The sequence below is a fragment of the Pinus tabuliformis genome, chromosome 3_2 (genome assembly GCF_031772625.1).
Source record: "Pinus tabuliformis cultivar Carrire ecotype Pingquan chromosome 3_2, CPIR1, whole genome shotgun sequence".
NCBI classification, from domain to species: domain Eukaryota; kingdom Viridiplantae; phylum Streptophyta; class Pinopsida; order Pinales; family Pinaceae; genus Pinus; species Pinus tabuliformis.
The window spans coordinates 342,142,179-342,164,497 of NC_142302.1; the positions used below are offsets into that span (position 1 = coordinate 342,142,179).

Consider the following 22,319-nt stretch of genomic DNA (forward strand, 5'->3'; position numbering starts at 1 on the left):
GGGTTTTAGTATTAATCTCTTGGGTTTATTGTTCCCTTGGGTTTATCTAAGGGTTCATATTCCTAGGGTATAGTATTATTCATATGGATCATGAAATTAATCATTGGGTTTAGTACAAATCTCTTGGGTTTATAATCATGGTCAACCATGGTCCATGTCACATTGTGACAAAGATTTTCTCAATATGAACACGGTGATGGATCAACATCGCATTCTCACAAAGATTGTCTTAAAATGAAAATCATGGCCAACCATAGTTCAAAGATGCATTGTGACAAAGATTGTTTCAATATGAAAATCAACCATGGTCAACCATTGTAAATTGTCATCAACCATGGTTAATCATTGTTGAATTGAGGCTTCTGTGATCCATAACATTTTTAAGAAGTGTTTCGGTGTAAATCACATGTAGAAAACCTTTGTCGACGCGTTTCGAACCAACTAGTGTGGTTCATCACCAGGACAAGTTGATGAGTCAGATCATAGCTGCAAGTTAAATAGAGAGAGCAGAACTTCCAAATAGCTAAGTGCGACCATTAACGGCTATATAAAAAAGACTAGATTATATAATAATATTCTAATATTAATTATAGGTATCTAGTCAAAGTAACTAATTATCTTCTTAATAAATAATTCAATAATTTATATATTATAATATATTATATATTTGAATCTTATACTATTTCATTTTATTTTTAAAATTCAATAATTTATATATTATAATATATTATATATTTGAATCTTATACTATTGCATTTTATTTATAAATATTTTATTTGGTAATTAAATTAATTAATTTAATTATTTAAGTCCAATATGGATAAGATAAAGTTAATCAAGGTTAAGTAAAGGGATTTTCATATCATTTTATTTAAATTTGGTTATTAAATTAATTTATGTAATTCTTTTTAATATATTTAAACATTTAAATCCAATAGGGAAAGATATAGTCAATCTAGGTCAAGTAAAAGGGTTTTTGGAATTAATAAATTATTTTTAATTATTAGTTAACAATAAATAAATAAATAAATAATAATAATAATAATTTTGGATTGAATAAGGTAAGGGTAAAAAACATAAAATCAAAATTATAAGTAAAGCCATCTAATGGATCAAGGGATTAAGATATTATAGATAAGGCATTATTAATAAAAATATTAGAACGAGAGACAAAAATTAAAAACAAGATGGTCAAGAATATGACCATTAATAAAATAAATTAACCAAAGGAGAAACCTAGGAGGATGGAGAAGGATACGGGATAATACAGGGAAACCTAGAAAGCTAGAAAAGGTCAAACAAAAGAGGGGTGTGAGGGGGGGGAGGGCAAGACTAGGAAGAAAGGGTAGGGATCCAACAACTACTGATCTTCCAGCCGTCATCTCTATTGAGATTGTTTGGCCTCTTTTCAATTTCAATGGCTTCCCTGAATTTACGGTGATGGAACTGCGCAACCTTGGCAATAACCTTGGCCTCCTCAATACAAACATGATGCTTGGTCTTTTCCGCATGCTCTGCTAATGCTGAAGACTAAGTCTTTTAGTGTAGAAAAGACTTGGTCTTTTCTACATGTGATTTACGCCGAAACTCTTCTTAAAAATGGTTAATCATTGTCAACAATGGTCTAATGTCACATTGTGACAAAGATTGTCTCAACCATGGTCCAATGTCACATTGTGACAAAGATTGTCTAAATATGAAATTAAACCACCGTAAACCATGGTTAGCCATGTTTATTTAAGGGTTTATAATATTTATCTTAGGGTTTATATACCTTGTGTTTATAATATTTATCTTAGGGTTTATATACCTTGGGTTTATAATATTAATCCCTTAGCTTTAATGTTATTCTCTTTGGTTTATAATCCCCTGGGGTTTTAGTATTAAACCATTGTCATCCATGGTCAACCATGGTCAACAATGGTCAACAATGGTAAACCATTATCAACCGTCATCAACTATGGTCAACCATGGTCCAATGTCATATTTTGATGAATATTATTTCAATATGAAAATCAACCATGGCCAACCATGGACCAACATCTCATTGTGACAAATATTATCTCAATATGAAAATTAACCATGGTAAACCATGTTTATTTTAGTGTTTATATACCTTGGGTTTATAATATTAATCCCTTGTATTTAATATTATTCCCTTGAGTTTATAATCCCTATGGGTTTTTAGTATTAACCCCTTAGAGTTTTAGTATTAATCCTTTGGGTTTAACATATCAATCCCTTGGGTTTATTAATTTAAGGGTTTGTATTCCTAGGATATAATATTATTCACAGGGTTTATAATATTAATCCTAGGGTTTAATATAAATATGTTGGCTTTATATTAAACCCAACGGATTTATATTAGACCATGCTCAACCATTGTCATTCATGGTCAACATTGGTCAACATTGGTCAAACATGGTCGACTATGGTCAATTATGGTCAACTTGTGAAAATTCCCTAAACCGGAAACCCTACTGCAGCAACTGATGATATTTCTCCTACTTGATAGATTTACATGAACAATTTATTTTCAATTTCCTACGACAAACATTGAAATACATACATTGTAGCCTACACCATTTAAAATAATATGTTGAAATAAGAAACTAAATAATAGAGAGATACAACACAAGTGACACGGTTATTTTTGGATAAACATCCTCTAAATACAATCATTGGATGCCCTCCCAATAATCCAGTTACAAAGAAATGTCACTAACAGAAGGATAAGTGACATTACCTCACCTTATCACTGGAAATCTTCGCTGATCCAACACTTGAGTGAACAACCCCTGGCTGCCTCTGTGTCAGCCCAATGTCTCACTATCTAGGAATTATGTCACTCTTCCCGGCTGCTCGATTTTCTTCTGGAAATCTGAATTCTGCTCTCCCGGTCTCACACCCCGGAATCTAGCCACAAAAATTGATCTCCCAGCATATTTTTGGACTTCCTCTTGGCTTCTACATTGCCTCTATGTCAGCCTACACTCCCTCTGCGTGGGCCTACATAACTCTGTGTAAGCCTCTCTAGCTTTGCATTGCCACTTATGGATCTCCCTTTGTCTTCTCTACTGATTATTCTCGACCGGGAAGAATTTCCTTCGGATACTATCACTGCCCCTCACTGCAAAAGCTCACTTTCAATCTCTCTTCGAAAGTTGCTCTACTTCAGAAATTTTATCTTCTGAACTCTCTTTATGTGTCTTCCAAATGACTCTCAGGCCTCCTTAAATAATCTTCTCATTGACATTCAATGGCCCAGATTAGAAGTTAATTAATGACTAAGATCATTTCTGCTTGATCCTCGTCTTCTTCTAGAAGTTACACCCACTGTTAGATAAATACTTATTAATTATTTTAATTTCCTAAGTTTAGATTTAGGGACCCATTAAAAATAATTAATTATTTTAATAAAACTATCTCCGAATCTAATTTCCCAAAACGTTTTATGTGTTCTTTGGAATACATGTGCCCAAGCCTCCCTGCAAAATTTGAGACTTAGAGCACATCTGATGCTACCAGAAATCAACACTCCCTCTTAGAGAGGAATGTGCTCTAGCAATGCCTCCCATTGAAGCATCACCCTGAATTCATAACATTGTCCTCTGTGTTGTTGATGTCTGATATGCTGTCCACCAACTACTGCATTGTTGCTACAACTCTATTGCTGCTAACACTGCCACTATCAACACTGCATCCGTACTACAACTCTCTCTGAATTTTTGCATCCGTGTTATTGCTAGCACGGACAATGCTAACTGCCCCTGCACTACAAATTGTTGTTGCCATTACATCAACAATGGAAAAACATCCCAAATTATTGAACAAGTTTTCAACATAGATCCATCTTGATGCTAAAGATCTGACTACTAATAGTCCTACGTTGTCCCTCTGAAGCCACTGCGTTGCTGCTACTGCACTACGCCTCCCTACATTGTTGCAACTTTGCACTACACTGCACAGACTTGGCGTTCTAGCCAATGCATCTGTCGCTCCAACACTCTTCTGCACCATCTGACATTTAGTCTATCCTGCTACTACTTATTTGGCCTCTTGTAGAAACGTATTGATTTGAGAGGTGGACTCCTCAAGGATCTTGCCCATCTGTAGCTCTTTCAAACTACAACTCCAAATTAGCCCATCTCCCTCCTGGAGATATCTCGACTGTCATGGTGAACTCATCCTCCTCAATCTTCATGGGTACAGCCTTCGGATCATGCTTCCCATCTTTTTCCTTCTTCTTGAGAGGACATTGTGTTGCGTAGTGACCCATTTTACCACACCTGAAGCATTTGATCTTCGAGACATTCTTCTTCCACCTCTACTGCTCCTATTGCCCCTTGGATGTAAGGTTTGCATTCTCATCATCCTCCTTGGGCTTCAACCCGATGTTTCTGCTTCCGTCAATCCTGCACTTTACTAGATCTCTCCTCAACTCTTCCTGATTGAGAGTTGACCACATACTATCCTAGTCTGGCAAAGTTTCCCTGCCCAGGATGCTCTGGACAAAGACTTGCCACTCTTTTAAGACTGAGTTTAGGGCCAATCTCACCATCTTGGAACCTTGAGGTGTAGACCCCACAGTTCCTAACTCATCCCGGGTCTCCTGAAGCTTCATGAGGAACGGATATATGCACTTCCCCTTCTACATCTGCACATATCTCAGTTTCTTCTCTAAGTACATCATTTGCTGCTTAGAATATCCTTGATACATCATTTCCAAGGCATCCCACATCTCCTTAGCAGACCCTCTGCTAGCAACGTGACAAACCACATAATCCTTTACTCCATCAAGGATCATCCTCTTGGCCTTCGCCATTTCTATCTGTTACTTCTTCAGCAGATCTGCATCTGCAGGAACAACCACCACACTGTTGAAATAGGTCTTGCAAGAATGCTCATCTAGAAAGAATGACATCCTTGCCTTCCAGATGACATAGTTGGATGCTCCATCTAACCTGTCCTGATCTGTCATCCCACTGGTTGCCATCTCTACCAAATAAAAAGTCGAATGACCTCCTCTCTCTTGTGCGTTGTTTCTAGGATAGCCTATGCACTCCCTGCTGGAGTCAGTAGATCTGCTTCTCGTTGTTGTTTCTCAGCTCGTGAGAATTCGAATTCCTTGGCTAGGAATGCTCTGAGGAAGAAATTCCCTCAACCGTGATTCTCCTAACTCTTCTAACGATTTTATGCCCAGCAAATTGTCTGCATAAAAACTGCATCCCACAAGCTCTTCCTCATGCTAAGGCTCAGCACTGCTCCCTCTGCCACGAAAATATTTTGATCTGGAAGCCCTTCCTCTCTGTCAACCCACTTAAAGAGAGACTTTCCTTGAAAATTTAGCCCTCCTAGATTGGACTGCGCAATCCCTCTGGGGATTAGAACTGCTACCTCCTGCAACTATTTCAATCTCCTTTTTTGCTCAGTGTTGGGTTCTCTGGCACTGTTCTTCTTGTCTCACCTGCACTACTCTGATACCATGTGAAAATTCCTTAAACCAGAATCCCTACTGTAGCAACTGATGATATTTCTCCTACTTGTTCAATTTACATGAACAAGTTATTTGCAGTTTCTTACGCCAAACGTTGAAATACATACGCTGCAGCTTACACCATTTAAAATAATATGCTGAAACAAGAAACTAAACAATAGAGAGATATAACACAAGTGACAGTTATTTTTGACAAACGTTCAGGGAAAAACCCAAAGCAGGGAAATCGATGCAGCAGCTCTAAGGGTTTTATTATTATGTAGTAGTAAATCTGAATAGAATCATTGGATTTCCTCCTAAAAATCCATTTACAAAGAAATTTCACTAACAGGAGGATAAGTGAGATTATCTCACCTTATCACTAGAAATCTTGGTTGATCCAGCACTTGAGTGAACAACCCCTAGCTACCTCCGCGCAGTGTCTGCGTCAACCCAATACCTCATTATCTAGGAACTGTGTCACTCTTCCCAGCTACTCGATTTGCTTCTAGAAATATGACTTTTTCTCTACCGATCTCACACCCTGGAATCCTGCGACAGAAATCGATCTCCCAACAGATTTTCGAACTTCCTCTTGGTTTATACGTTGCCTCTGCATTATTCTACGCTACCTATGCATGGGTTTGCATAGCTTTACATTAGCCTCCCTCTCTGTGTTGTCACTGCTAGATCTCCCTCTGTCTTCTCTGCTAAGTATTCTTCGACTGGGAAGAATTCCCTTCGGATACTATCCCTACCCCTTACTACAAAAGTTCAACTGGAATCTCTCTCCAGCAGCTGCTTTGCTTCGTAAATTCGATCATCTGAACTCTCTCTGTGTAGCTTCCAAATGACCCTCAAGCCTCATCAAATAATCTTCTCGTTGACATTCAACGACCCAGATTAGAAGTTAATCAATGGCTAAGATCATTTTTGCTTGATCCTCGTCTTCTTCTACAAGTTACACCCATAGGTACATTAATACCCATTAATTATTTTAATTTCCTAAGTTTAGACTTAAGGACCCATAAAAAATAATTAATTATTTTAACAAAACTGTCTCTGGGTGGAATTTCCCAAAACGATTTCTTGGTTCTTTGAAATACATGTGGCCAAGTCTCCCTGCAAAATTTGAGACTTAGAGCACATTCGATGCTACCATAAATCAACACAACCATGGTTCAACGCCATTTATTTTAGGGCTTATAATATTTATCTTACGGTTTATATATTGTGGGTTTATATTATTCCTTTGAGTTTATAATCTCTTGGATTTATAATATCAATCCCTTGGGTTTATTAATCTAAGGGTTCATATTCATATGGTATAATATTATTCACAAGGTTTATAATATTAATCCTAGGGTTTACTATAAATTTGTTGGGTTTATAATCATGGTCATTAGGAGAATTTTGAGGTCTAAAATGGGCCTCCTAAGGAAATTATAAAATAATAGTGGAAATAATAAAATAAGATTAGATTACTTCATCAAATTTTAGAGGGAAAAATGAAACAACTATTTTTTCAACTTCTATCCCAATGGGTTTACTCAATTTTCGAGCAGCAACACTCGTTGGATGTAGAATTTGATTCCTCATCCAAGGAGTATCCATCTTGCATACTTTTAATGAACCCTGCTACATGAAAAATGAGAAATACATAAAAAAATGTGATTGCAATCATGTTTTTCAGGTATTTCTCATTTTTCATGTAGCAGGGTCCATAGAAAGTATTCAACATTGGTACTCCTTGGATGAGGAATCAAATTTTGCATCCAACGAGTACTCTTGCTCGAAATTTGAGTAAAACCTTAGAGATACAAGTTGAAAATACGAGTTGAAAAAATAGTTTATTATTTTATTAGTTTTTAAATATTTCACTTTTTTACTCCAAAAATGGTGAATCATCCCCCATGGTTGACATCATCATCTTGAATTCTATTGGTTCTTATAAAGTTTATTTTGGTTGTACATTTTTCTTAGGAGGCCCATTTTATACCTCAAAATTCCCCTAATGCAACCATGGTCCAATGTCACATTGTGACAAAGATTGTGTGAATATGAAAATCAACCATGTTCAACCATTGTCAACCATGGTCAATCATGGTCAACATTGGTCAAACATGGTCGACCATGGTTAATTATGGTTAACCATGGTCCAATGCCATTTATTTTAGGGTTTATATAAATTCATTGGGTTTATATTAAACCCAACGAATTTATATTAAACTCAACATATTAATTTTAAACCATGCTCAATCATTGTCAACCATCGTCAACCATGGTCAACATTGGTCAAACATGGTTGACTGTGGCCAATTATGGTAAACCATGGTTCAACAACATTTATTTTAGAGCTTCTAATATTTATCTTAGGGTTTATATACCTTGGGTTTATATTATTCCCTTGGGTTTAACATTATTCCCTTGGGTTTATAATCCCTTGTGTTTATAATATCAATCCATTGGGTTTCAAAATATGAGTTCATATTCCTAGGGTATAATATTATTCACATGGTTTATAATATTAATACTAGGGTTGCCCACGGGGCTTTTGATTGACGGTGAATGGGTGCACTGTTAAGGCACTCCTTATGATAGGTCACTGGTTCAAATCCCCGTGGGTGCTTACCTACCAAAAAAAAAATATTAATACTAGGGTTTAATGTAAATCTGTTGGGTTTATAATCATGGTCAACCATGGCCCAACATCACATTGTGACAAAGATTGTCTAAATATGAAAATAAACCATGCGCAACCATTGTCAACCATCGTCAATCATAGTCAAAATTGGTCAAACATGGTCGAACATGGCCAATTATGGTCAACCATGGCCCAATGACATTTATTTTAGAGTTTATAATATTTATCTTAGAGTTTATATATCTTCAGTTTATATTATTCCCTTGGTATTAATATTATTCTTTTGGGGTTAAAATCCCTTGGGGCTTATTATTCCCATGGTCAATTATGGTCAACCATTGTCCAACATCACATTGTGACAAAGATTGTCTCAATATGAAAATCAATTGTGGTCAACCATGGTCCAACGTCGCATTGTGACAAAGATTCTCTTGATATCAAAATCAATCATGGTCAACCATCGTCTAATGTCGCATTGTGGTAAGGATTGTCTCAATATGAAAATCAACCGTCGTCAACTATGGTCAAACATGTGTATTTTAGGGTTTATAATATTTAGCTTTGGGTTTATATACCATGGGTTTATAATATTAATCCCTTGGGTTTAATATTAGTTCCTTGGGCTTATAATCCCTTGGGGTTTTAGTATTAATCTCTTGGGTTCATAATATCAATCCCTTGTGTTTATTAATCAAAGTGTTCATATTCCTAGGGTATAATATTATTCATAGGGTTTATAATATTAATCATAGGGTTTAATATAAATCCCTTAGGTTAATAATCATGGTCAACCATTGCCAACCATGGTCCTACGTCACATTGTGACAAATATTGTCTCAATATGAAAATCAACCATGCTCAACCATTTTCAACTATCATCAACCATAGTCAATCAGGGTCAAACATGGCCGACTATGGTCAAATATGGTCAACCATGGTCCAACATCATTTATTTTAGGGCTTATAATATTTATCTTAGGATTTATATTATTCCCTTGGGTTTATTATTCTCATGGTCAATTATGATCAAGTATTGTCCAACGTCACATTGTGATAAAGATTGTCTCAATATGAAAATCAACCATGGTTGAACGTCACATTGTGACAAAGATTGTCTCGATATGAAAATTAATCATGATCAACCATAGTCTAATGTCGCATTGTGACAAAGATTGTCTCAATATGAAAATCAACCATGGTCAACCATGTTTATTTTAGGGTTTATAATATCTATCTTTGGGTTTTAATATTAATTCATTGAGTTTATTATTCCCTTGGGTTTATAATACCAGTCCTTTGGGTTTATTAATCTAAGAGTTCATATTCCCAAGGTATAATATTATAATTTTTATTTATTTATAAATATAAATAAGAAAATAATCTCTACAAAAATATTATCATACTTATTATATAATTATAAAAATATTTTTTATAATTATTAAAATAATTTTGAAATAATTATCATAATTTTAACTTGTAGAAAATAATAATAATTTAAATCTAAATAAAAAATTATTATAATTATAATTATAATTATTATAATTTATATTTATATTTATGATATAAATTATAATAATATTTTTTTAATTATTATTACTAATAATAAATGTGGTTGGTTATTATTTATATTATTGTATTATTATTATTTAATAATAATAATAATAATTATAAATAATAATAATAATAATAATAATATTAATAAATGTGGTTGATATACACCTATCAGCTTTTATCAACTAATTTTTTTAATGTGCGTTGTGCGTTGGTTACATCGATCTCATTTAATCCAAAGTGACATGGCCATACTTTTCAATTTATTAAAATATGAATGTTCGACACAACAACAACAACTGCGTGTCGAGTCGAACATGTCTTTGAGACATTGTTTAAGGACATTTTGTGGTTTGATTCCGTGTGAAAGTCTATATTATTGCCTACAACCAATGGAAACGAAAATGAGGAGAATAATATTGGCACTATTGGAGTAAATCCTAAATGCACAATGAAGAAAACGTTAGTGGTCAGTCCAGTGCAAGTGCTTGACACATGGTACAATACTCTGAGACACTGGAAAAATAACACATCACTAACCTTTCTTTAAGAAGACAGGGTCATCTAAAGGTTGCAAATATCTATGCAAGGGAAGATAAGAGTGAGCTCAAAGGGTTTACCTTTGTCATTGAATTAACGTTCTAAGATTGATAACGGTCAAGAGTCAATGATAGGTACAATAAGGAGGCACTAAAACTCTTGTACCTAATGCTTGAGTCAAGCATGAAGCCAGAGAATTCTATTATTATCAGTGTCACAGAGCTAAAATATATAGAGGATTTCACACAAATATAATGGTGTATTCATTTCCTCATAGCATACATCTTTTGATTTTGAATTAAAACAATATCCCTATCCTACCTCAACCTCTTATTTGAATCATGTTAGAGTAGATTCCATCAACCTCTTATTTGAATCATGTTAGAGTAGATTTCATAAGCAAGTTGTCACTATAGAAAGCTAACTCTTTATATTACAAATAGTTAAACAATTCTGGAGAACCCCTTGTCATTGATGTCAAATGGGGAGGTAAGCAGAGGTATGGAGAATATTTTTTCTTGAGGACAAAAAGGAGGAGGAACATTGTGTTGTCATCAATGACATAGGAGGAGATTGATGACATTGTTATCTTTGATGTCAAAGGAACATCAGGAGCAACAAGAGATGAAGGTGATGGCAAAGTAACAACAAAGGAAAAGCAAGAGAAACAAGCTATGCTTGGTATGCTTGATGATGGCAGGAGTAGTAAGAGATGAAGGCAGCAAAAAGGAACTAGAGAGTGAATAATTTTTTGCTTGCATATGTGATATTGATGCTTGCATATATGCTTGTGTACATTGTGTTGTAACACTGATTGCAATTGTATGCACATTTAAGCACAATTAATGTTGTGTTGTATGCTTATGATGATGATTGCATGTTGTTATGCCTGCTTGACATAAGTGGTTATATTGTTGTTGTGCTGGTTTTTTATGGCAAAAGAGAAAAATGAAGTGTGAACACCATATGTGTATGAGAAGTTGACAGGCTGAAAGAGATATGTTGTATGTTGACAGCAGGTAAAGAAGCAGTAAAGTATGATGGCATATGCACAGTTAAACAAGTATTGTTGATGACATGCTTGTGTTGATGCAGGTATTGTTATGCCTTGGAGAACATATTGTTAAAGCTTGCTTTCATATGTTTTTTATGCTGCAAAGGGTGTTGGTGAAAGGTTTCTTGTGCTTACATATGTTGATTGATGTTGATTAGTGAGGCAGATTGTGTGCATATGGAGTAGTGACTAATGGTAAACATGTATGCATATGATGAGTGAGATGTTGTGATGCAAGAAGATTGTTGTGATGCAAAGGAAAAGACATGATGCAAGGCAAAGGAAAATGCATGATTACTTTTGTGATAAAAGGCTAAGGCAAAGGCATGAAGAAGTTGTGATGCAAAGAGTGATGGCAAAGGAGTAGCAAGGCAAAGGTGTTGACAACATAACATAACTATTGACAATAGAACAAAGGAGCAGCAAAGGGTGATGACAAAGTTTATGCATAGTTGATGAACAAGTTGATGTATTATGTCAATATGTTATGTTGAGGTTGGCATATGCATAGTTAAATATGTATTGTTGATGGCACGCTTGTGTTGATGCATGAATTGTTGGAAAACATATTGTTAAAGCTTTATTTCATATGTTTGTTATGCTGCAAAGGGTGTTGGTGAAAGGTTGCTTGTGTTTACATATGTTGATTGATATTGATTAGTCAGGCAAATTATGTGCATATGGAGTAGTGATTAATGGTAAACTTGTATGTGTATGATGAGTGAGATGTTGTGATGCAAGGCAAAGGAAAATGCATGATTACTTTTGTGATGAAAGGCTAAGGCAAAGGCATGAAGAAGTTGTGATGCAAAGACTGATGGCTAAGGAGCGGCGAGGAAAAGGTGTTAACAACAGAACGTAACTATTGACCGCAGAACAAAGGAGCAACAAAGGGTGATGACAAAGTGTATGCACAGTTGATGTGTTATGTCAATATATTATGTTGAGGTTGTTGATATATGAAGTTGCAGAAATTGCAAAGGATATGTTATTGGTATGCTTGATATGCAAAAGTATTGTTGATGCTTGGTAATGCTTGGTGAGTGGAGTATAAATGTTAAGTTACATGGTCTTGGCATTATGTTGATGTATTTAATCATTACATGTGGCTCAAAATAATATTGGATGGAGCATTTATTTTGTTTTTAATATTCAAAATCTGAAAAGATGTGAAACGAATTGGTGGAATGCAAAGAGGCAACACTGTTCACTTCATATTCTTGTGTGGAATACTAAAAGCCATCAAACTATCTTTATAAAAATATGTACTTTTGAAAGGCTAAAAAGTTAGAGAATGAGAGAATGTGAGATTTGATTGTAGAATTATTCATTAATTCCCTAGTACACAAAGAGCAGGTGTAAAGCAAATTTGAGGGGAGAAAGGAGCTGAGACAAAAATGGAGGTATGTAGAGTTATAGACTAAGTAAATCAACATGTTATTTTTTGTATGTATCAAGGGATTCTAGTCTCCTTTCAAGTTGTAGTTCAATAAATATGAGGTTGGAGCTTGTTGAGGTAGGAGTCTCATGTGGGTTGTAACTTGCATAGAACTTATGGGAGTAGGAGCTTCCTTGCATGTTATAGCTTGCAAAAAAATTGAGGTAGCAGCATCTTGTAGGTTGGAGCCTACAGAAAATCAGACGTAATAAGGGAGTTGGTGCTTGCATTTGCATCACAACAATAACAAAGTCGTGGTTTTCTCCCTTTATGGGTTTCCACTTATATCTAGTGTCCATATATGTTGTTGTTATGTCTTGATGTGACGTTTTGGTTTACTTATTACTTATTGTTCACATACCAAATATGTTGTCCATTATGTGTTAAGATGTTCATTTAAGGTTTCAATTAACCAGTTAAAAGAAAAGAAAAAACTGTCGATGAATATACTAAATTGATTCATCCCCTTCCCCCTTCTCAATTAAGTCAAGTTTCCATCAATAAGAGCACCTTCACTTTATCATGGCTTAGAATGACCTACACCTTGTAAAGACTTCAGTCAACCACATTATCATGGGAGTGTGCCCCCAGGTTTTAACTTTTGACCCTGGGCCATTATCACAACAAGTGCTCCAACTCTGTCTGACACAGGGAGTCCTCACCACCCTTATTTCGCTTTTCACTTTTACGCTGATAAGAGAAGCATATCAAATCTTGGAGCCATACAAAAATTATGTACATGACCCATCACCTTCCTATAGTCCATTTGAACGATAAGATACAGTCAACGTCGGATAGGAGCGATGCCATGGACAAGAGCACAGGATAATCTCATTGCTTGGCATTTGGAAGTTATTGTTTACAATATCAGGCATAGGAAAATATGCCTTACACATGAGATTATCCCACCACATGTCTTGTGAAGTTCATCTATGCTTTATAACTGCTAAACAAGTATCTATTATTGTGATTGTTCTTCTTGTCTCAGATAAAAATAGCCACTACAATTTGAAGAACTAAACATTGTTAGATACCAGAAAAAGTAGTTCAACCCTTGTTTGAAAATGCAAGCTTTTTGTCATCTGTCAGTGCTGATCTCTCAGAAAAGTGCAGAGTTTCCAGGCTATGGTGAGAACACGGGTGGCTAATATGCATAGAGCTTCAGCTTCAACATCTTAAAATCAAATTGAAAATCAGAATGCCTAGAGCTTTAATAAGCATCACCAATAAATTCTGCAAGAAAACTGTCCATCCTTGAAATCATAGTAGTGATTGCCACCCCACCCGACCATTTTTTGCACAACACTCTTGGAAATGAATCTGATGGCAGAGAGACTTTCATAATATAATATCAGATTCTTAACTACTTGCATAGCTGTCTAGAGGGATGTCTTGATAGACCAAAAAGCAATAATCAGCTTATCACCATTTTAAGAGACGTTAATCCTTCTGCTCTTCCTAACATCAGTCAGCAAAACTTTTGCATGAGGCACATACTTTAGCACCTTTGCTAACCTAGAAGGCTTTTTAATCTCTGCCTAAATCCAATGTGCTTGTATGTGGGACTGTGGGGCTCTCTCCAACAAGGATAGAGGAAAAGAGTGGATCTGTTTATTTACCTCAATCCAACTGCATCCAGGTGTTTTTCTAACCATCCTTTCTTTCATCATTTTCCGCACCTTTCCTAGGTCATCCCACTTGCCAGAGGCAGCATATATGTTTGACAGAAGCACATAAGGTGCAGCATCTTTGGAGTTCAACTCTAAAATGCATTCTGCTACATATTCAGCTAGCTCTACATTATGATGTGTTCTACAGGCACCAAGCAAACATCCCCATACACTCACATCAGGCTTTATTGGCATTTTATTGATGAACTCTTGTGCCACATCGAGAAACCCACTGCGACCAAGAAGGTCAACCATGCAACCATAGTGCTCCATTGTCGGTTTGATGTTGTAATTCTGAATCATATAATGGAAATATTGTTGGCCCTCATCTACAAAACCCGAATGACAGCATGCAGATAAAATGCAAACCAAAGTTACATGGTTTGGACTCACACCACAATGTTGCATCTGTTCAAAGAGTTCGACAGCCTCCTTGCCATCGCCATGCATGGCATATCCTGCAATCATTGCTGTCCAGGAAACAATGTTTCGTTTGGGCATTTTGTTAAACAGATGGCGAGCTTTCTGTATGCTCCCACATTTTGCATACATGTCTACAAGGGCACTGGCCACAAAGACATCAAACTGAAGCCCTCTCCTAATTGTTTCTCCGTGGATCTCCATGCCTTGTTGCAATGCAGCTAAACTAGCACATGCTGAGAGGACAGTAGCAAAGGTATTTGTATCTGGCTTCACGGTTGACAGTTTCATTTGTCGGAAAAGCTCCAGAGCCTCCATACTAATCCCATTCTGTGAATATCCTGCAATTATTGATGTCCATGGGACAGCATTTGGTTTTGTCATATTATCGAATACACTGCGCGCCATTTCTATAATCCCACATTTTGCATACATGTCAACAAGTGCACTCCCAACAAAAGCATCAGACTGAAATCCCCTTGTTATGACTTCCAAATGGATCTGCATTCCCTGTTCAAGAGCTGCTAAGCTGGTACATGCTGGGATGAAACTAGCAAAGGTGCTAGTATCCGGGCTTATGCCTGCCAATTTCATCTGCTGGAAAAGCTCCACTGCCTCCACATTGTGCCCAGTCTGTGCATATCCCGCAACCATTGCTGTCCAGGAGACAGTGTTTTTGTGAGGCATTTTATTGAAAACATCGAGGGCTTTCTTTATGTTCCCACATTTTGCATACATGTCTACAAGGGCACTTCCCACAAATACATCAGATTGTAATCCACTTCTAACTATTTCCCCATGGATCTCCATACCCTTTTCCACAGTCACCAAGTTAGCACAAGCAGGAAGGATGCTGCCAAAGGTTTGTGAGTCGGGCTTCGTCCCTTCCAGTCGCATTTTCTGAAAGAGCCTCAGGGCTTCATTGGCATGCCCATTCTGTGCATATCCTGCAATCATCGTGTTCCATGAGATGACATTCCTTTGGGGTATCTTCTGAAATAGCTCCAGGGCATCCTTAACTAGTCCACTATATGTATAGCCAGCAATCATCGCATTCCAGGAGATTATGTTTCGCTCGGGCATTTTCTCAAAGAGATCCACAGCCTCATCAACATCACCATTCTGCGCATACCCTACAACCATGGCTGTCCAGGAAACAACATCTCGCTGGCGCATATTGTCAAACACGTTACGTGCATTCCCTAAGCTTCCACATTTGGCATACATGTCTACAAGGGCACTGGCGACAAAGGCATTGGTTTGAAATCCCAACATCTTGACTTCTTCATGGACCTCAATCCCCTGTTCAAGAGCTCCAGATTTCGTGCAAGCAGGGATAACAGTGGAGAAACTGAACTCATTGGGTTGGATACCTGATCGTTTCATTTGCTGAAACATATCCAAGGCCTCACGAGCACACCCTTCTCGGACATAAGCTGCAATCATATTATTCCAGGATACTACATCTCGTTCAGGCATTTTATCAAACATAGTGCGTGCATTCTCTATGCTTCCACATTTTGCATACATGTCTACAAGGGCACTCCCCACAAAGACATCAGGCTTCTTTCCACTTCTAATTATAGCTCCATAGACAGCTTCCACATCTGCCAAGCTCTCACAGGCAGGGAGAACAGTCCCGAAGGTGAACTGGTCGGGTTCGAATCCCATCCTTTGCATTTGACGAAACAATGCCAATGCCTCCGCCGGATTGCCAGTGCAGATACAAGCCGAAATCATGCTAGTCCATGAGAACGCGTCTCTTTCTGGCATTTGGTCGAAAACCCTCCGAGCATCCGCGAGACTTTGGCACTTGGCATACATGTTGATAATGGAATTGAGCAAGAACTTGTTGGGTATGAATCCGCGCTCCTTCATGTGGGCATGGACAAGTTTGCCCTCTGCCAAGGCTTTCTTCTTAGTGCAATCCTTCAATAGAGAAGCGTATGTGAAAGAGTCTGCGGGACAGGCTATGGTATTCAATACCTGCAACACCTCTTTCAATCGGTTCTGCTCACAAAGCATTTGTATATTGGGTTGTGATTTAACAGCACAAGTGGAGACATTTTTGGAGTGAATGTGAAGAAGCACTGGGGTGAAAAACATTGCATTCTGGTTCTTTAACATGTATGAGACTCTCGTTGCTGCAACTCCGACTCACATCTTCTCAACATCAGATTGTTTCTCCGTTTCTTTAATTGTTTGGAATTTGACAGAAATAGTAGATGAACACCATTAGATACTTTCTCAACAGATTGCAAATGCCCTAAAACCAATAATCATGGCGGGCGGCCATGGGTGAAGAAAGAGGTAATGCCACATTTTAATCCAGATGAAATGTTATTTTACAGGTAGACACTGATCCACTAAAATAGGTAAAATGCATCGAGAGGATTTATAAGGCTGCATCTGAAAAACAGTAAAATGGGTTTATTAAAATGGCCAAAATTATGCACGTCCTCAAATCCTATCCAATTTCAAACAGGTGAAAATAATTCCGGCAGGATTTCTCAGGGGTAAGTTACGTTGGGTGTCCCGCATTGAGGCAAGGCCATATTTTAGTGACAGTGACAAATGCTCAGAGAGGCCAAACATTATGCAGTGTTGGAAATATTAAAACACTGAATCATACTTGTGTCCAGGTTTTTGTTTTACTCCTCCCTTAATTAAATTTGATAGGTTAACTTAGGACTGGTACAATCTGTTTCAGTGTATCGTTTCTCGAATCTCTACGTTATTGTTTCAGTGTTCACTGAATCAAACCAATCCAACATTTAAAGAAATTAGTTCTCATTTAATTCTCCAATTAGCCCGCTGCCGGACCTGCTTGAATCTACGCTTTGTTGAACTTTTGCATGATTTGATCCGTCTTCTAAACAAGGAAGGACACCTGCAGTAGCCCTGATAATTCCACCAAGATGCCAAGCTCCGTGTAAGCGGGATTCAAACCCCCAAGCTCGAAAGCTACGAATGAAAATTTCATCTGTATGTTGGCAACCTGTGGTCAATATTTAATTGAACTCCGAGCTCCGTTGCTCATAAAAGAAGTTATTTTAATAGTCGTTAATTTCACATTTACATTAAACATTAAATTGGTTTATGAGATAATATACATTAAATTAGGATGGTATACTTTTTATTTTTTACAATTTCAAATTGATGTCAGAAATTTCCGAAGGAGAGTGTTTAGCAGGGGGTTTCTCATTTTGATATGATGTTACCTCACACAAAAGGGGGTTGTGTTTCTCACTATACTTGGCATATTGTATGCACTCTTATCACACTATCGATCATGGCATGAAGTTGGCACAAGGTTAAACATCATTTGAATATTTCATGCCACATATGGAGGAACTTGAGGACTCAATGGAGAATTGTATTAGAATGGAAAAGTTACAGGGAAAAATTGATAGTATACCGCAAGTTGGCCATTTTAGCTAGGAGATCAACCAATATCTCATTCTCCTCAGATGAGAGTAGTGACCAGCTAGTAAAAATGCCTGGAGATTCTGCCCAATAATTGTTATGACTCACTAGTTTTGCTTGCAGCACTAGTAGTATTTTTTGTCTTCTCATGTCGATGTATGTCAAGGTCTAGCACAACCAACCTGTTTTTATAAGTTTCTATTTACAAGATGCTCTAGTTAGACGAGGTTTTAGCAACCTCAAGACTCTGAACTTATGTTGTTGGTTTGGTTTCCCTTTGGGCATACCAATAGCATAAATTTTTTGGTCTATGTAATCCTCATTTGACGTAATGCAAAGTGGCTAACTTATATTAAAAAAGCAAGCAAGCAAACAAACAAACATGGTGTTTGAAATAATATAAATTAAATTGACTTAAGATGATATACATATTTTGTTTTTTCTAATTTTCTGATTTTTTAAAAGGAAAAACATGTTATTAACATTAGATCTATTTATCCCAAGTGGGATGCCAATTGATGTTTTACATGATTAAAAGGTGACATGTTTTAATGAGGGCAAGTGGCAAATATCATGCCATGCTCCCCCTCAGTGGGTTTTATAATGGTGCATGTTATAATGGCTACTCCCTCTCTGACCATTCACTTGCTTCTCTCTATATTGGGATTGTTTCTTGATGCATGCATGCTCTTAGGCGATTATCTCGGTCCTTGATCATTACAGTGATGGCTGAAGGCAATAAACTCCCTTGGATTCATTCGTTTGGTCTCTATCCTTAGCACTTAAGGGTCATCGCATGGGTGCGTCTGTTACCGTTCCTCCATTAGCATTATCCTCTCCTCCCTTTGTTGCTCTTCCCCTGGTTTATAACCACATGCACCATCTCGATTGACCCCATTCATATTTATAAGCATCACTCTTGACCCCTTGATCTGCCACTTGAGTCGATATGCCATCCCCCAATCACCCTTGTCGCACCATGTCTCAAAGGCTATGGAGGATGGGTTGAAAGCACCACAGAAGTAAGGTAATGCCTGCTCGAGACATTAGGGTTGAACAGGATGCAGTCAAAGTGGCCATGGAATTTTATACAACTACTACGAATCAACAAAAGAAAGGAATCCAAAAATTGAAGCGTCAGACCAAAGAGCTCTGTAAGCCCAGACATCATGAGTAGCTTGATGGTGAAGTGGTAGTCTATATGTAGGACCAAGGTTTAAGAATTTCCTTTGGTGCTCACAATACCAAGCTCCAAAAAATAAAAAAAATTATACTAGCACACCAATATTATGGATATTAGAGGGAATATATAGATGCTAGAGTAATAGATCAACAAAGGTTACTGGAGGGAATATATAGATGTTACAGTGATAAAGAAATTCATAAGAAGTGAAGAAAAATAGTATGTAGATGGACTGTAACATACTCCCTACTATCCCTAGCCCTAACTAAGGTTAAAATGAGGTTGTTACTATGCAGACCCAATCTCCAAGGTCCAGTTATGGAAATGGGTCCAAAATTTTTGAATTTTTCTGTTTTCCTTAAAAATTAAAATGGATAACGCCATTGTGTCCATCTCGTTGAGACCTTCCCAACGATATAAAATTTTCCCCTATCTGATATTGGGATCAAAATATATGGTTGTTTAAAGCTATCTTAACAAACAATGCCACATCATTTAACCTACCATGTGGCGCCCACATGGTTGTCTGACACATGCACCAATTCATGCTAAGTGGCAGCAACCAACCCAGTCATACTAGGTCACACATAGTCTCATTTTTGTGGTCCATGTGAACCAACCTACAACACATATGCAATGTATGCAAAGTACATGGGTGAGGACTCTTCTTGGCCACGTCACCTTGGGACTTAAACCTCGGAAAGTCTCAACATTGCTCCTTGCTGAAAATTTTAGGGACGATCTTCTGGTTTATGTGGTGTTACACACCTCATGCTAGAGCTTCCCCACCCCCTTTTACCCATATGACAATACATTCACACCTTGTGGCGCTTATCGCACAGAATGGGCCCACGCACCACGTCATCCTAGGGCCTTAACCCCAATGGTTTTACCAGGTGCCACTACTTGTCTTTATCATAGTCACGTACATACGTAGGTTTTCTTCATAGAAGTCATGTACATAAATTTGAATAAGAAAAGAAAAGTTTAAGTAGTTTTAAAATATTGATTTACCCACCCCCCCCCCCCCCAAGTATTTTTCTAACAATTGGTATTAGAGCAGGTCCTTCAGAAGAAGCTTGATCACTTGAAGGAAGATTCATCAAGATGAGAAACCAAGAAGGATCAACATCTATCAGGCCACCATTGTTCAATGGATCCAATCTGGTTTTTTGGAAAGTCAGAACTAGAGCTTACCTACAATCACTTGGAGCAGATGTTTGGGGAATCGTTGAAGGAGGCTATCAATATCCATCCTCTATTCCCATAGATGAAGCAGAAAATAAAAAATATGAGACCAATGCAAAGGTTGTCAATGCTTTATTAGGAAGCTTGAAAGAATAAGAATTTGTCAAATTCATGCAACTAAATACTACAAAGGTTATATGGGACAAGATCATCCAAAGTTATGGTGACACCAAGTTAAAAAGTGTCAAACTTCAAACTCTTAGAATTCACTATGAAACTCTCAAAATGCATAATGATGAAAGTATTGCAAGTTCTTTCTTAGGGTAGATAAGATCATGAATTCTATGAGAAATATTGGTAATGAAATAAAAGAATCATCATTGGTTGAGAAAATCTTAAGATCTCTAACCCCAAAATTCGATTGAAAGTCTCTGTCGTTGAACAAATGCAGGATTTGAAGAATCTTATTATTGAACAACTTCATGAGATTTTAACTGCCTATGAAATGAGAAAAGGGGGTCCCTCGTATATCAAAGAAGTTGCATTTAAATCTACTTCTAAAGGAAAGGAAAAGGAGGAGTTTAAGGAATCAGGTTATGTATTAGATGAAGAAGAGGCAAATTTCATAAAGAAACTCCAAGTAGGTACTGGCAAATTTAGAGGTAAGCTTCCTTTCAAATGTTTTTCTTGTGAAAGAGTTGGTTATTATGTTGCTAAATGCCCTTATAGAGAAAACCATGAGAAAGGAAAGGATGCTCAAAAATGAATATTAGATGAAGAAAACAAGAGAATCTTCTACACACACGAAGATAGTGATGGTATTTCAAATGGAGAAGAAGGTGAGTCTGATCAAGAATATCAACTACTTATGGCATTTGAAGATAAATGTATTGATGAATCTGATGATGTTTTTATGGATGCCCTAGAAGAAAAGGATAATCTCATAGAAGAAATAACTCATCTTAAAATTTGTTTAGAAGAAGCTAAATTAGCAGAAGATGCTTTGAAGAAACAAATCCTAGAAAAGGAGAGGCATAATGAAAAGTTAGAACTAGAAGTTGTAAGTCTAAGGAAGGAATTTGAAAAATCAAAACATCTAAACCTTAGATTTACTAAAGGATCTGAGACCTTAGAAGAAATAATCAAAGTAAAATGCTCTCCTATTATAAAAATATGTCTCGGATACAATGGAGAATCATCAAAGACTGTAAAATCTTCTGAAATAGGTACAGGAAGTTATCTCAATGCAGTAAAAGGAAGCAATCAACAAAATTCCAGCTCTCAACAAAGGAGTAAGGGATCAAATGTTTCTCAGGTGAATCACCCTTATCACAATCAAAGGGAAAGCTACACAAGAAGGTACCACACTCCCAAGAACTTTTACTTTAATGGTCAATTCTTCACTTGTCATAATTTGCTCAGTGTATTGCTTATAAAACTATCATGACTAGAGAAGAAAGAAAACAAAATAATGAGACTGGGTTAAAGAAATACTCTTACAATACCTTCTCACCTCTTCAAGATGAATCTGAATGTTCCTTTTGCAATAAATTTGGGCATAAAGAAACTAAATGCAGAAGAAAAATACGATCTACTCTTTAGAATGAACAAAAAGCAACAACATCTAAGGTATGGAAAAGGAAAACCATAGAATCTGAGAATTGTGGTTTAGCTTTATATGTAGGAGATCAAGAAAATATGTGGTACATTGACAGTGGATGTTCAAAAC

General features: G+C 36.8%; 1 protein-coding gene across 1 annotated transcript; it reads right to left on the reverse strand.

The window, feature by feature from the left end:
• Positions 1-13,594: 13,594 nt before the first annotated feature.
• On the reverse strand, positions 13,595-17,704 carry LOC149180887 (pentatricopeptide repeat-containing protein At5g27110-like). The gene has a single exon (XM_089418239.1). It carries the CDS (start codon positions 16,918-16,920, stop codon positions 14,242-14,244), a length of 2,679 nt encoding a protein of 892 aa, XP_089274365.1. The 5' UTR covers positions 16,921-17,704; the 3' UTR covers positions 13,595-14,241.
• Positions 17,705-22,319: the final 4,615 nt, after the last annotated feature.